This window comes from Rutilus rutilus, assembly GCF_951802725.1.
Source record: "Rutilus rutilus genome assembly, chromosome: 5".
In the NCBI taxonomy this organism is placed as follows: Eukaryota; Metazoa; Chordata; class Actinopteri; order Cypriniformes; family Leuciscidae; genus Rutilus; species Rutilus rutilus.
This window is the reverse complement of record NC_140213.1, coordinates 49,464,119-49,481,381: the sequence shown is the minus strand read 5'-3', so window position 1 is coordinate 49,481,381 and position 17,263 is coordinate 49,464,119. Positions and strand designations below refer to the sequence as shown.

The following is a 17,263-nucleotide window of genomic DNA, read 5'->3' as shown; positions in this document are numbered from 1 at the left end:
CAGTGTAATTAAACAGCAGGGAATAAACAACACTAAATGCTCATTTGGCATTTGCTTAATGGGAATTACAATGATAACTGACCATATAATCATGCATAATTAGGACAGGAAAGTTTCTTCCTATAAAGATGTGGATTTAATTGACGACATCCGATTAAACTCTACAGTATTCAAAAGTCACTTCCCAGCAAACAGGGAATGTTCTCGGAATGTTACAAACAAACATTCTTCCAGTAATGATAATAGAATGTTCGTTCAAAGTTATCTGGGCTTTAGTAACGTTCTCTAAGTGTTACTATTTATTTAGAACGTTCAAAAGTAACATCTCCATGATGTTTGCGAAAGGATAAAATGGAATGTTCCCTTAACATTAGCATAACAAAGAAAAATCATTTCTGAAACATTAAAAAACTGGACATACAAATAATGGGAATTTTAGCAAAACAAACATATTTTTGTTAGCTGGGAACATGAACTCATCCTCAAAAAACAATAATACGACCCAGATTTGTGCTAAATATGTTTCATGCAGTGGCTGTAAGGAGGATAAGAAATCTGTTTTGCATGATAAACCCTTTTTTTTTTATTAATATTTTTGTTGAAGGAAGAACAAAGTGATGCATTACATACAAAAGAGTCAACAATGATCCTTTTGGTTTGATCCCCATATCTATATGTTCATCAACAATGAATAAACATAACAAATAAAACAAAATCTACATTTGCATATATTTTGGACAGCCTAACCTTGCTGTAATAAAGTGTGTGGAGGACCTTGAACTAAATTAAACCTATACGAGTACAGGAGGTTTCCTCTGATAAATCAACTGGCAATGCATTGTCCATTCTGCACGGATTTTGTCTAGATTAATATTTGTTTATAGACATTTAAGTGTTATATTAGAAATGACTCCCTTCAAATGTAATGTAATGTTTAAAATTCTGTCCAATCCTGTAGTGGGAGGAATGGATGGATATGATAAACCATTTTGATGTTGAAATGTAGCAGAATCACGTCTGACCGTCTTCCTGTCCAGAAACACAAACAGCTTTAGATCACGTGCTCCTGTAAAACTTCACTTTAAGGTGAAGGGAAATACAAGGCTTGCAAATGACCGTGAGCTTTGAGATCAGCCGGTTTACGAGCGACCGTTTGTGAAATGAAAGAGCAAGCGTGCGCATCCAGAGGTTCTGTCTCCCTCGGGCTCGAAACGCTGGGAACGTTTGATGTGCCGAGACCCGCGGAGGCCAGGTGTGTAAAACTGTAAATTTGCCTGCTAAATACAAACAGGAAAAGTGAAAGAGTGCTTGACCTTCTGCAGAGACGAGCCCTTCACGCAGTAAACGGCCCTCTGTTTATCCTCCTCAATTGTGGCCCGCCTCGTTAGATTTATTACCCTCGTGCATTCACTATCAGCCTTTGAATTCAGCTCGTGCTTTGATGTTTGTCTGTAACACACCAAACAAATGACAGACGAGACCCTTCAGATCACATATATGAGAATGTCAAAATCATTTGTTAACAAGCAAGTATTCATTACTTCAATGAGCTCATTGTTCCTGCATTACATTATTACATTGTTTAAATTAATACTTTTTTCGCTAACTGTGATTTTGTATATGTACATTTCTGAAACATAACTTAGACAGTTTCCTCTGATAACAGATCACTCTAAATTGTAATATGGACTCTGTAAAGCTGCTTTGAAATGATGTGTATTGTGAAAAGCGCTATACAAATAAATGTGAATTGAATTGAATTGAACTACAGGATCTTGAGAAAGGCCTGTGTGTCGCGGCATATTCTTCATAAATGTCGACGAGATCTCGCAGGATTCTTCCCACATACCTCAGAGAAATAGAGAGAGAGAGAGAGAGAGAGAGAGAGAGACACTCGCTCATGTTTTACGGCTCCCTCTCACGTCCACCGGAGACCTGGCAAGCAGAAACATACGATTCTCTCTCTCTCTCTCTCTCTCGTTCTCTCTGTCTCTCGCTCCAGCATCCCACTGACAGCTGAGTGGCTGAGGCGTAATTGCAGAGAAGTGAGGTCAGCATGAGGCTTTTATCAGAGATTGCACAGCGTTCAGCAACACAAGAAGATGCACGGCACAAAACTCACTCTCTCGGTGCGTCACATTGGAAGTTTCCCTGGAATCGTCGGGACTGAAGCGCGTGTCCTGGAGGCACAAGTAAGTCGATTTATTATTGCGAGACATTTTAAACCAATGTATTGTGTCGTAAGTTAGTTTGGCAGAAACTAGACAGAGAGACAGAGACCATGACCACGAAAATACTGTCATTTTAAGTAGAAGCAGAGCAATACTGAGACATTTAAAGAAGTGATAGAGAAACATTGAGACATTTAAAGAAGTGATAGAGAAACACTGAGACATTTAAAGAAGTGATAGAGAAACATTGAGACATTTAAAGAAGTGATAGAGAAACACTGAGACATTTAAAGAAGTGATAGAGAAACATTGAGACATTTAAAGAAGTGATAGAGAAACATTGAGACATTTAAAGAAGTGAAAGAGAAACATTGAGACATTTAAAGAAGTGAAAGAGAAACATTGAGACATTTAAAGAAGTGAAAGAGAAACATTGAGACATTTAAAGTAAAGATAAAGCAACATTGAGACATTAAAAGTAGCGATATCGAGACATTTAAGGTGATGACAGACATTTAAAATACAGATAAAGTGATACTGAGACATTTAAAGAAAGGATAGATGCATGTTGAGATTTAAATTAGCAACAAAGCAATATTGAGAAATTTAAAGTAGAAACAGAGTAGGAATAGAGCAATGCTGAAACATTTGAAGAAGCGATAGGAAGATATTGAGATGATTCAAGTAGGGAATGATCCAATCCTGAGACATTTAAAGTAGCGATAGAGAAACATTGAAACATTAAAAGTAGCAAGTGAGCAACATTGAGACATTTAAAGTAGCGATCGAGCGAGATTAAGACACTAATTTTAAAGACACTGAACATGTAGAATCTGGTTTACATGTGAATGATTATTGAGTGACGAGTGAACTGTGATGAAGCATCCATTTGTTGATTTATATCATTTGACTGTCATTAACAACAGAAACTAACACACTTCTGCCTCCTCCAGCTCTGAGGAGATTCTGATGCTTCAGGAGGTCAGAGTTCACTCCAAAATCTGAGGATTTTACTGGGAAAGGGTCCTAGCGGATCTCACACGGCCAACCAGAGTTTTGCCTTCAGTATGTGGATCATGAACTCCTCGAGAAACGCAGTATAATGCGCAAATGGACGCTGCAATGGAAACTGCCTGAGTTGCCGTGTGGACTGTGGTTGCACGTCGTGCTGGTCGTCAGCCGTGTGTGTGTGTGTGTGTGTGTGTGTGATGGCGATAGGGTCGTTGGGCAGGCGTCTCTGACTGACTGTTCAAAACATGAACGGCACACCAGAAACTACGACTACATGGAAGGAGGGGACGTTCGAATACGACGCCTCTATAGTCGCACACAGTGGTTTCTGATGATCGACGAGAACGGGAATATCAACGGAACGCAGGATCCCAACAACTGCTACAGTAAGAGCTCATCGATCACTTCTGACGTGTGTGTCTGAGGTTGTAGCTTCGTTTCAAAGCACACGTTCGGTCTTCATGTTTCTGGTGTGTGTCAGGAGCTTTACAGAGGATTTATCACTGGAGAGTCACTGAGACATTAAAAGTAACGATAGAGCGAGATTGAGACATCAAAAGTAAGATAGAGCGAGATTGAGACATTAAAAGTAAAGCTAGAGCAAGATTGAGACATTAAAATAAGCAATAGTGAGATTGAGACATTAAAAGTAGCAATAGAGCGAGATTGAGACATTAAAAGTAACGATAGAGTGAGATTGAGACATTAAAAGTAACAATAGAGCGAGATTGAGACATTAAAAGTAGCAATAGAGCGAGATTGAGACATTAAAAGTAGCGATAGAGCGAGATTGAGACATCAAAAGTAAGATAGAGCGAGATTGAGACATTAAAAGTAAAGCTAGAGCAAGATTGAGACATTAAAATAAGCAATAGTGAGATTGAGACATTAAAAGTAGCAATAGAGCGAGATTGAGACATTAAAAGTAACAATAGAGCGAGATTGAGACATTAAAAGTAGCAATAGAGCGAGATTGAGACATTAAAAGTAACGATAGAGTGAGATTGAGACATTAAAAGTAATGATAGAGTGAGATTGAGACATTAAAAGTAACAATAGAGCAAGATTGAGACATTAAAAGTAGCGATAGAGCGAGATTGAGACATTAAAAGTAACAATAGAGCGACACTAATTCATTAAAAGTAGCGATAGAGCAAGATTGAGACATTAAAAGTAACGATAGAGTGAGATTGAGACATTAAAAGTAACGATAGAGTGATTGAGACATTAAAAGTAACAATACAGCGAGATTGAGACATTAAAAGTAGCGATACAGCGAGATTGAGACATTAAAAGTAACAATAGAGCGACACTAATTCACTAAAAGTAGCGATAGAGCGAGATTGAGACATTAAAAGTAGCGATAGAGTGAGATTGAGACATTAAAAGTAACAATAGAGCGACACTAATTCATTAAAAGTAGCGATAGAGCAAGATTGAGACATTAAAAGTAACGATATAGCAAGATTGAGACATTAAAAGTAACGATAGAGCGACACTAATTCATTAAAAGTAGCGATAGAGCAAGATTGAGACATTAAAAGTAACGATAGAGCAACACTAATTCATTAAAAGTAGCGATAGAGCGAGATTGAGACATTAAAAGTAACGATAGAGCGACACTAATTCATTAAAAGTAACAATAGAGCGAGATTGAGACATTAAAAGTAGCAATAGAGCGAGATTGAGACATTAAAAGTAGCGATAGAGCAAGATTGAGACATTAAAAGTAGCGATAGAGCGAGATTGAGACATTAAAAGTAGCGATAGAACAAGATTGAGACATTAAAAGTAACAATAGAGCGACACTAATTCATTAAAAGTAGCGATAGAGCAAGATTGAGACATTAAAAGTAGCGATAGAGCGAGATTGAGACAATAAAAGTAACGATAGAGCGACACTAATTCATTAAAAGTAACAATAGAGCGAGATTGAGACATTAAAAGTAACGATAGAGCGACACTAATTCATTAAAAGTAACAATAGAGCGAGATTGAGACATTAAAAGTAACGATAGAGCGACACTAATTCATTAAAAGTAGCAATAGAGCGAGATTGAGACATTAAAAGTAGCGATAGAGTGAGATTGAGACATTAAAAGTAGCGATAGAGCGAGATTGAGACATTAAAAGTAACGATAGAGCGACACTAATTCATTAAAAGTAGTAATAGAGCGAGATTGAGACATTAAAAGTAACGATAGAGCGACACTAATTCATTAAAAGTAGCAATAGAGCGAGATTGAGACATTAAAAGTAACAATAGAGCGACACTAATTCACTAAAAGTAGCGATAGAGCGAGATTGAGACATTAAAAGTAGCGATAGAGTGAGATTGAGACATTAAAAGTAGCGATAGAGCGAGATTGAGACATTAAAAGTAACAATAGAGCGACACTAATTCATTAAAAGTAGCGATAGAGCAAGATTGAGACATTAAAAGTAACAATAGAGCGACACTAATTCATTAAAAGTAGCGATAGAGCGAGATTGAGACATTAAAAGTAACAATAGAGCGACACTAATTCATTAAAAGTAGCGATAGAGCGAGATTGAGACATTAAAAGTAACAATAGAGCGACACTAATTCATTAAAAGTAACGATAGAGCGACACTAATTCATTAAAAGTAGCGATAGAGCAAGATTGAGACATTAAAAGTAACAATAGAGCGACACTAATTCATTAAAAGTAACGATAGAGCAAGATTGAGACATTAAAAGTAACAATAGAGCGACACTAATTCATTAAAAGTAACGATAGAGCGACACTAATTCATTAAAAGTAGCGATAGAGCAAGATTGAGACATTAAAAGTAACGATAGAGCGACACTAATTCATTAAAAGTAGCGATAGAGCAAGATTGAGACATTAAAAGTAGCAATAGAGCGACATTGAGACATTAAAAGTAGCGATAGAGCGAGATTGAGACATTAAAAGTAACAATAGAGCGACACTAATTCATTAAAAGTAGCGATAGAGCAAGATTGAGACATTAAAAGTAACAATAGAGCGACACTAATTCATTAAAAGTAGCGATAGAGCAAGATTGAGACATTAAAAGTAACAATAGAGCGACACTAATTCATTAAAAGTAGCGATAGAGCAAGATTGAGACATTAAAAGTAACAATAGAGCGAGATTGAGACATTAAAAGTAACGATAGAGCGACACTAATTCATTAAAAGTAGCGATAGAGCAAGATTGAGACATTAAAAGTAGCAATAGAGCGACATTGAGACATTAAAAGTAACAATAGAGCGACACTAATTCATTAAAAGTAGCGATAGAGCGACACTAATTCATTAAAAGTAGCGATAGAGCAAGATTGAGACATTAAAAGTAGCAATAGAGCGACATTGAGACATTAAAAGTAACAATAGAGCGACACTAATTCATTAAAAGTAACGATAGAGCGAGATTGAGACATTAAAAGCAGCGATAGAGCGAGATTGAGACATTAAATGTAGCGAACTTTAATTCAATTCATTCACAAACAATAGCACATTATATGCTAAACAGAGCATGTGCATTATACAGATTCAAATATAAATATAAAAAAATATCAAAGTTGCATGACAGTTTCAACTGAATGTAAATTAACTATCGATTTGTTGAGTGTTTTATAATCTAACAGTGTTTATGAAACATTATTAGATTATACAATAATAGGTTTACGTCTATCCTCACGTTATATCAGTGTAAAGCGTTGCGCAGTGAATCTGAAGGAAGCGCTCGGCTCAGATTGCAGTGGATTATTCTCCGGTCGCGTGGCAGAGTGACGAGCGAGTGACAGGCGTAAAGAGAAACAGGTGCGCGTATTTATAGCTCGTTTCCCTTCGTTACAGACGTGGAGAGTCAGTGTGTCAGAACACAACGGGTCACTGACAAAGATTTCAAGGGAGCGTCAAAAAAAAAGAGTTACGCTTTATTTTAAGGTGTCATTGTTACAGTGTAATTATATATTTAAGTACTGAGTAATATTAAGTAACTACATGAACTTAAAGGGTTAAGGTATTATGCATAATTTACTGTATTACTATGGTAAGTACATGTAACATATGTAACAAGGACACTGTAAAATAATTGTGAAGTCAGAACCAGGACTCGGCTTATGTTATGACCATCGATATTAAAATGAATGATTCTGTTTACACCAAACTGGCTTGAACCTGATGCTATACATTCATAACATCAGCTTCAAGCATGTTTGGTTATTAGTTATTTTGTTTGTGTATGAGAAGAAAGTTGGCGTGACACCATGCATCTTTGCTTCAGAGGGAGAGCGATTACGTCAGCTGGCGATGAAAAGAAGAAAAATTGATACAGCCAGATGTGGCCGACAACTGCACGCACAGCAACACACACACTGCTTGCACACACACTGCTTGCACACACACTGCAAGACATGAGTGAGGGAAGGAGAGAAACAGAGGGAGAGAAAAGCTGACGCGTTTTGAGGTTGTCAGAGTTGTGTCGTGACAGCAGCTTATTATACCATTACAGCTCTCACATGTAAACCACACAACTTGTCCTTACACAACTCACACACACACACACACACACACACACACACACACACAGAGCTTACGACGACAAGAGTAGTGTCCGTTTCTGATTTAAACACGAGCGTAACAAACAGGCCCTTCAGCTGTGAAATATCTGATGTGGAGCGCAACTGGAGCGTTTAACTCACTGAATCATCTTGATCCTGATATTCCAGTTACGACCGTAAAGAAAGAAATTAAAGTGTGTCATTAAACAGAAAAATCAAACAAATAAAGTTCATTCTTTGTGTGGGAATCAAACTTCCACTGTCATATTAGGTGGCGTTTTAAATCCAAAAAAATGACACACATCACATTTAAACCATCAGTCTAATGTAGTCTAATTACTACAGACTAACTCAAAGAATTAAATGTTATTTAGGTCATTTATTAATCACTCTGGTGCTTTTCAGTCACTTTAGAGCAAAAAAAAAAAAAAAGTTTTATTTGTGCACTTCATCTGAATGGTATTTCACACTTGATGACATCTGCTATGTGAACACTCAAAAAGAAAAATTCTGGACATGATTCGAAAAGGTTAAATGTTCCTTAAAAATAGTCGTAAAAATAACCATAGAAATATATATTAATAATTACACTTTGAGGCCAAATTAGCCTTGAAAATGAGTTGTTTAACCCTTTGCTGCTCTTCCTCTAGGGGACACACACTCGCACTCCCGCTCAAGAGAAGCCAAACACCTCAAATGTCTTTTTTCCCCACAGTATGATATATTTTTGTTGAATAATATATTTTATTTAATATTTTGCATTTTGAGGGAATGTTAGGGTACTAAGTAATATCTATCCAATAATTATGATCTACCCCCCTCCCCCCTCCCAAACAAACAGCAATGTTAATTGAAAAATAATTACGAAAAATAAAACTTCTATGGACTAAATAATTGTATTGTATTGTGATAATTGTGTGTGTGTGGGGGGGGGATGGATAGATCATAATTATTGTGGGGGGGGTGTGGGGGGGGTGGATAGATCATAATTATTGCATGGATATTACTTAGTACCCTAACATTCCCTCAAAATGCAAAATAAATAAAATATTATTCAACAAAAATATACGGTAACACTTTCCTTAAAGTCCTTCTGTATTATAAAAGTATTTTTAATGCAGTAATTATGCCTTGCAATGCACCTTATAATGCATTGTATGAACTATATCTAACTAATCTATTAATTGAACACACCTTTACAAAGTATAATGCATTAAAACATGACAAACAACCAATTTCAGAATCTGCAACTATTATTATGCATTTTAACTTTGGTTATAATTATTTATGATGTATTATAAAGTACATTATAAATACCTTTCTAATGTATTATACATTAGGGCTTTAAGTAAAGTGTTACCAAATAGATTATACTGGGAGAAACTTTGAGGTGTTTTGACCAGAACTGTGTGACCCCTAAATTATTTAGTCCATAAAAAAAATTTCTCTCTAATTTTTCTAATTATTTTTCCATTAACCCCATCATTGCTGTGTGTCTGATTTGTAGATTGTACCCGAAAAAAAAAAAAAAAATTATATGTACATTTTATGTACAAAATTATATGTACTCCCCTAAACGAGGAGCAGCAAAGAGTTAAACAACGTCTTTCCAAGGCAGATTTGGCCCCGAAGAACCCGAAGCCGGTCTTCAAACGCTCAGGTTGATCCGCTGTCTGTGTTTCAGGTGTTCTGGAGATCAGGACGGTTTCTGAGGGAGGCGTGTTGGCCATAAAAGGCCTGAAGAGCCAGTATTATATTTCCATGAACCGAACCGGAATGTTACAGGGCAAAGTAAAACCCATCCGTCCTGCAAACACATCTTTTAATCTGATTCCAGCTAATGCATTCTCATGCTTTTAAGAGTAAATACAGCAACTTTTACAGCGAATTAAGGTCGTGTCGTACCTGTTCTCTCCTTTCCCGAACAGAAAGACTACAACGACAGCTGCAACTTCAAAGAAGTGTTTTTAGAGAACTACTACACCGCGTACGCTTCTGTCAGAAAGACTAAAGATGGAAAAGAGATGTTCATCGCTATGTCGAAAAACGGCCGGCCGCTGAAAGGAAAGAAGACGAGGAGGGAGAGCATCACTTCTCACTTCATCCCTCGAAAGTGCAGGGAAGACGAGAAGAAGCTGGCGTGAAGATGCATGCGAGATTACTGTCAGCGTGAAGTATGTTTTATCCACTGTAAACCCTAACGCTCAAAATAATCAATTGGTTTGAGTAGAGCCAACTCAAATTATACAAACTTTAAATTAATGAGTATTTAGAACTTTCTTTTTCTTTTGAGTTCACAAAACTGACACATTTTAAGTTACATTTTATGAACTTGATCCTAGATAAACTTAAATTTAACTGAAACTGGGCTGGGATTTCTCAGCATGCTTTACCATGACATTCAAAAGGGAGAGTAAATGCTAAAAGTAAGTGTTATATAATGCTTTTTTGCGATGATTAATGTTAAGTGGTAATGTTAATGTTTTATTATGCTAGTTTAGAAGACTTTCTGTTATGTAAGGTTTTTTGGGGGGTTGCCATCATGGTGACGAGTGGAGAATGAGCTTCGTTTGAGGACGGTGAATGTTAAACTTTTATATTGCTGTACTCATTCAGCAAGTGCTCTGCTATCATAGCACTGTGTTACCATTAAGCAATGTAGTATTTATTGAATTAGCTGGTTAAAGCGAGCCAAGTTTCCACGACTAAAAATATAAGTTGAGCTTATGTGATAAATTTAAGTTGTGTAAGAATTAACGTACTCAAATATTTCAAGTTAAGAGCAATCAAAATGTATGAGTACAAAATAAAAATCTGCAAGTTCTGCTTACTTAAACGTTAAATTAGTTAACTTAAAAACATTATGTTTTGCCAACTTAATCGGGTTTACAGTGCAATAAAACGTTCATGCTTTCTTTCTTTCTTTCTCTGCCGAGAAGACGTTGGTGAAACGCCACCAGCACTGGGTTTATATATGAAAATGTTTTGGACTCATGTAAACAACAGCTATAAATACTCATCTGTGTTTTGAGATAAAACTATTTTTATATTTTTCAGAGGGTCTATGTTTCTGTTCACCGCACTTTCACGACCATTAGAGACATTAAGAGTGAAAACATCGAATAAACACTGCAATGCATTTATACGAACGATCAACATTCATCCGGAGGAGTTTTGCTTTTCATTTAGAAACATTCCATTCTTGTATTCATAATTTCAGTGAGAAAATCAGTTCCTTTATGTCATTTTTGGCAATATTTGCATTCTAAAAAACGTTCACCCGATTGACTCAATCTAAGAAATCACATGTTTGTGTTCACAATATTCCATTACTCATTCATAAACGACTTTCCTTTTCATTATTGATCAGCCTTCATACAGACACACTTTCATTAGTCAAACACATTAAGCTGAAATGGCTTTGACAAGCGAGTCTGAGCGTAAAATTTCCACACAATCCCTCCGTGTTTTAATGTGATTGTGTCCATGTGTCATTGTGTGTTATTTATGATATTTATATATGTGTGTCGGTGGCTCTGAAATAATCGACTGTATTCCGGATCGCTGTGCTGAAAAAACTTGCACAGAGATCGCAGGAGTTTATTTTTTGCTGCTAGAATACTAAGTGAAATCTGAGGTTTTATATGATTATAGATCAATCTCAATAAAGTATGTATGTACCTTTCTATGGCGTGGCGTGATCTGAGACGTTCGCCTTCATCCGCTCAGATGATCAGCTTCACTGCGTTTATCTGATTTCCCGTCACACCGGCTGGGAGAAAAATAATCGTAAGAAATCAAGTTACTGAACACTGATCATCATAATGATGACGTCAAAGAAACCGCCGTGATCGACGGGGACTTTTTTGTTTATTTAACAGTAAAATTCAGTGTTTTTACATAAAAAAACAATAATTATGACATACTAATTTGAAATTATGACATAAAACAGACACATTTTTTAGATAAAATGTCAAAATTATGACAGAAACTCAATTCCGATGTTTTTCTGATGTTATCTCATAATTTCAACTGCTTAATCTCATATTTATGACTTAGTAATACCATTTCAAATTTTTTATGTCATAATTTCGACTTTGTTATATTTATGACTGTCATAATTATTTTGACAATTTTGACTCTTGTCATAATTTCGACTTTTTGTAAACATTTTTAAATCTCTTTCAATTTTTAAGGTTCTAATTATTATTTACAAAAGCATGATTTTTTTCTTTATGTGGCTGAGATGAGCTTCCATTCCTTCCTGTTACATCTAGCAAAATAATCGTTACTCAGCGTTTTCATCTTTCGTATCACGATACACTCTCACTCACACGGTACGATATATTACACTCTAATCAACACTTAATTGTCATATAGTTTTGCTAAGTAGTGTTGCTCAGTCCTCAAAGTTTGTGTACTTGTTGTTCTTGTGGATGTATTTTATCTTGATCGATGGAGTCAGAGAAGCTTGAGCGAAACATGACTCCCAGGAGGTGAACGAGAGACACACACAAACACTCACTCACACACACTCACACACCCACACAACACACCCTCCTCTGACCTAAACACAGTTAAAGTAAGGTGAACACTTCTGCCAAGTCACGCAAAGTTGGTTTAAGCGTATAATTTGTAACATGTTCTGAATGTAAACAGACTGTCACGGGCCTAAAAACGACATCATTGATTTATCAAACAAAAGGTTTGCTCGGGATCCATCTGGACCTTTACAATCAGTGTGTTTCATCAGTGTCTGTGAACGAATCTCAGAATTACTTGTCATTCCATGAAAATGTCCTAATCATTTGTCCTGTATCTCTTTGATAAACGTGTCTCGAATTCATCTGGCGTTTGTTTGTTAGTTTGTTGGTCGAAAGCCTTCAGCACACAACATGAGTTCAGCATGTTCGAGTCCAAATAAAATCAAAAGACTGAGCGATTCTGGCAGTGTAAACTGTGGACACGTCGATTGAGTTTTATCAAAGCCTTGAATCTGAGCTAAGACCAGATAAAGTCTAAAACAACACAGAGATTGAACACACATGGGCGAATCCCTCGAGACCGTGACCGGCTCACAATTCAACATCGAAAGAAAAAACACATTATGTTCTGCCAAAACAAAAATGAAGCCTATTTTTAGGATCATTGCATTGAGCTGTCAGATAATTACTGTTTCAGATAATAATGCAGATGAAGAAAATATTCCACTTCATTTGGTTATACATACGTTAGACGTGTATTAACATTTAATTTACCCGTTAATGATTTAATAAATCCATTAAAACCAGCGAAATTAAAATGGAAAAGTAAATGGGATTTCATATTTTTCGCACAAGGATCAGAGCGGTTTCTCCTCCAGAGGGCGCCGACCGCCCTTTCTGCACAGGTTTGCGTGTTTAAATCATTATCAATGACTAGTATCTGAGGTCATCACTAGAAAATGCTTTTAAAGTCTCCCTGAAGTCAATTTTATCCCTTAAAACTCATCTCCAAAATTACATATTTAAAAGTTTTTTCCTGTGGAAAAAAAATCTTCATGTCTTATAATATCTTGAATGTAACTCGACACCCTTGCCTCATTTAGTATGCGCGGTTCTATGAATATGCAAATAAGCCCCGCCTCCACTCACTCACTCAGCTCAGAGATCCACTGGTTGACGATCACACGTAGTAGTTTGTGACGTCAGAAACACCAGCGATTTCAAAGCGTGTTTTTGAGACTGTCTTTGGTTCACTGCAGTTTTAAGGAGGAAATACTCAGCAATGGTGTCGACTTATGAACTTACACATGCTTTGTCTTAAAGCACATTAAAAACACCACATAGACATATGAGTGAGTGGAGGCGGGGCTCATTTGCATATTCATAGAAAAATGTATACTAAATGAGGCAAGGGTGTCGAGTTACATTCAAGATATTTTAAGGCATGAAGAAAAAACGTTGAAATATGTAATTTTGGTGATCAAATTATTGACTAAAGGGGGACTTTAACAACTGTCATTAATCATTTAAGAATAGTAATAAAATCTGATGCTAACATCAGAAAAGTTCAGCTTCATCATACCTGAGCGAACAGAAGAATCATCCATGCCGTTCTTCTCTGCTTTCCTTTGTCTGCGCCTGAGACAACGATCAAAACCTCTGTAACGGATCCACAGATGGACAGAGAAACATTAATATCAGACGTTCAGAGAGGCCACAAAAAAAAAAAAATTCTGTGTGTTATTAATAATCAGTCTGATGAAGTGAAGTGCTGGTAGATCTCCGTTTTATGACATTTTAACCATTCTCTTTAAAGTCCCCCTGTGATGAAAATCCAGCTTTTAATGTTGTTTATGTGTCTATGTGGTGTTTTTAATGTGCTTTAAGACAAAGCATGTGTAAGTTCATAAGTCGACACCATTGCTGAGTATTTCCTCCTTAAAACTGCAGTGAACCAAAGACAGTCTCAAACACACGCTTTGAAATCGCTGGTGTTTCTGACGTCACAAACTACCTTGTAACCAATCAGATCAACGTGTGATCGTCAACCAGTGGATCTCTGAGCTGAGTGAGTGAGTGGAGGCGGGGCTCATTTGCATATTCATAGAACCGCGCATACTAAATGAGGCGAGGGTGTCGAGTTACATTCAAGATATTTTAAGACATGAAGGAAAAAAAACATTTAAATATGTAATTTTGGAGATAAAAGATGAGTTTCGTTATTAGTTACTACCAAAAATAGTTCATCTATGGCATCGCTGCAAAAAACAAAACTTTTTGAAGCGTCTTTTTTAATCGAGGTTGATGGGATTTATCTCTGTATCTGTAATGGAGTCAAGAGGATCTTGTATCATTCCTCTCACATCAGTGTGTTGTTGTTGTCTTCATCTGAATCTGCTGAGACCAGCCAAACGGCCTCAATCATCCTCACCACAAACACATGTTGACAAGCTAAACGTGTTAAATGCTAACGGTTCGTTTAGTCTCTGCCAAATGATCGGTGCAGAGTCAGTCTGCGTGAAGTTTAAACAGATGTTTCCACACAGATGGCCGGAGCTCCAGATTCTCGGGAAAAGACTGAGTTCTGGAAAGTCAGTTTAATCCAAAGCCTCTGCAGGTCTTTTTGCAGGGATTCAGACGGAAAAGGGACCCTGGCTTTGAGCTCTTCATATATTTCTCCAGAGTGACGGTAGAGATGTGATGAAGACTCGTCCAGATTCTCCTCACACGTCACTGGCCAATCAACCTGAAACAAATGGTGTATTAAAGCAATCATGCTTTGGCACAAATTTTGAAGAAAGTTTTCCACAATTTAGATTTTCACGAAAATTGGACCAGATCATCTTCAGAAAAAAAGTTATGGAATTTAAGTTGATTCGTCAAACCGTTCTCGAATAACGCACGAACGAATCGCACGCCAAAATGAACGTGAGGCTATATCTCCACAACACTTTAACTTATTCAGAGCAAACTTGGTGTGTGTTTTGACAACCATGACCTGAGGCTACCTGCACAGTTTCGACACAGTGCCACCTAGTGGTCAGGAGATATGAAAAATTTACATTTTTGCTTAGAACTTCTGAACCGTTAGGACCATTAGATCCAGTGCAGCATGCTGAGTCGAACGATACCCAATTTTCCTGTATTTTTCCAATTTTGTCATAAAATGCTATATTTTATGAACACAAACGGTCTAGGAGGAGCTTGAAAAAGTAGTTTTTTTTAAAGAAAATCAAAATGGCGAACGGGAAGTTCGGCCGACTATGGCAAAATTGGTATACGGTTTCGTTCCAATGAACTGCAGTAGCCAAGGCGACATCTATTTATATATCTATACCCGCCCGCGCCATCAGATCATTTGGACGTGTGCTGTGTTCAAGAGATAACAACGATATAAATACTGTTCGTTTTCTCACACAAACCGCTCGTTTCGTGTCTTAGGCCATCAATGTGTACTTACGATGGGGAATTGTTTAATTTGGACGATGGGGAATTGTTTTAATTTGGACTCTGTGCTTGTGTTTTGAGACAGTGACCATAGACCTGCATTATATGACTGACAGACAAGAACGGTTTGACCTAAAAATATCAAAATTGAAACTACTGCGGAAACAAAGACACCTACATCTTGGATGCCCTTGAGGTAAGCTAAAACATATCAAAAATTAATTTCAAAGTGAACTATCCCTTTAAGTAAACTTGTGTGTAATATAAAAGTCCAACCTTGCACTTTAAAACAATCTAAACTCTGTTTTTATGATATATATATATATAATCATTTTAAACATCTGAGGACTTGTTTAGACTTATTTTACCTGCTGCCAAAATTATATTCAATTTATTTGTCAGAGGTTTTTAAATGCCTTAAATTAGATTTTAAAAAACCCTGTAGCGCTATATATATATATATATATTCATTTTGATCATCTGAGGACTTGGTTTACCAGTGGTGTAGTCTACGTGATACGCAGGTATACGCCGTATACCCACTAGAAAAGGCCAAGGATTTGCGTATACCCACTTAAAAAAAGCGTGAGGATACGTATCAACTTCGTTTTGTGTCAGAACTTTCACACTTTCATTCATAAATTCACCCCGTCTGTGTTTGCGAAGCGACGGATCGAATCGCGGAATCCAGTCACAAATGGAACTTGCTATATAAAGCAGACCGTCACGGAATTAGGCTATTTTTGAATGAATAAAACAAAAGTAGCTGCTGTACAATGAATCAAATCTCGATATGGACTAGTGTCTATGAATATTAAAGCTAAAAGAGACTGCAATTGTTCTACGCGTCTCTGGGAATGAGCGCTCAGTGTATGCTCCACTAACCTACACACACACACACACACACACACACAGAAGCACGCGTGACTCACGCTCGTGGTGTTTTCAGCGTTTCACTGTATTGAGACATGATGTAAGCTACACATGTGCATTTCATCGCAGAGCTGCTATGAGAGTTACTTGATGAGAATTTCACCATTTCATTTGATAAAACTATCGTCATTCATTCGTTTCATATACACACAGAAACTGTTATGTCTTTACGACAACCTGTCAAAATAAAAGTTCTGTATAACTTGAAGAAATTATAACAGAAATATATTACTATTGCACAGAGTATACTTCAGGCCTAATAATAATAATAATAATAATAATAATAATAATAGTTTATTAAAACACACAGAAACTCAAATGTCTACAACCCTGGGGGTGTTATATTAGAGTATACTCACTACAAAAAACTAGACTACACCACTGGTTTAGACTCACCACAGAAGTTTTGGCGCGAATTCGAGAGACAGTTATCCAGTAATGAGTCTGACACACACACACACACACACACACACACACACACACACACACACACACACATACATACCAATCCGCTGCTTTATTCTGCTAAATGATCATTTGAACCCACCAGTCCTTGAGCTTGAATAAAATCATCCAGTGAGCAAATATTCTTCTTCGTCTGTTTCTCCATGATCTCAAACCTTTATGTCTCAAACAAACAACAGTCTGTTGCTAGGCAACCGC

The 17,263-nt window shown here is 36.8% G+C and overlaps 1 protein-coding gene and 1 long non-coding RNA gene across 2 annotated transcripts; one reads left to right on the top strand and one right to left on the bottom strand.

Moving 5' to 3' along the window:
* Nucleotides 1–600: 600 nt before the first annotated feature.
* LOC311290755 lies at nt 601–17,257 on the bottom strand. Its single transcript, XR_014627451.1, has 6 exons — nt 17,106–17,257; nt 14,584–14,966; nt 13,803–13,879; nt 11,418–11,508; nt 2,123–2,180; nt 601–1,449 (listed from the first exon to the last, which is right to left on the bottom strand). It is a non-coding gene; the product is annotated as an uncharacterized lncRNA (long non-coding RNA).
* On the top strand, nt 1,921–11,422 carry fgf7 (fibroblast growth factor 7). The gene is made up of 4 exons (XM_084409454.1): nt 1,921–2,192; nt 3,125–3,568; nt 9,421–9,527; nt 9,665–11,422. Exons 2-4 carry the CDS (start codon nt 3,274–3,276, stop codon nt 9,878–9,880), a joined length of 618 nt encoding a protein of 205 aa, XP_084265580.1. The 5' UTR covers nt 1,921–2,192; nt 3,125–3,273; the 3' UTR covers nt 9,881–11,422.
* Nucleotides 17,258–17,263: the final 6 nt, after the last annotated feature.

Excerpts from the sequence above, each read along its gene's own strand:
- fgf7 (XM_084409454.1), top strand. The coding sequence starts at position 3,274 with ATGCGCAAATGGACGCTGCAATGGAAACTGCCTGAGTTGCCGTGTGGA. Across the intron at positions 3,569-9,420 it reads GGATCCCAACAACTGCTACA|GTGTTCTGGAGATCAGGACG; the intron begins GTAAGAGCTCAT and ends TCTGTGTTTCAG. Across the intron at positions 9,528-9,664 it reads CCGGAATGTTACAGGGCAAA|AAAGACTACAACGACAGCTG; the intron begins GTAAAACCCATC and ends TTTCCCGAACAG.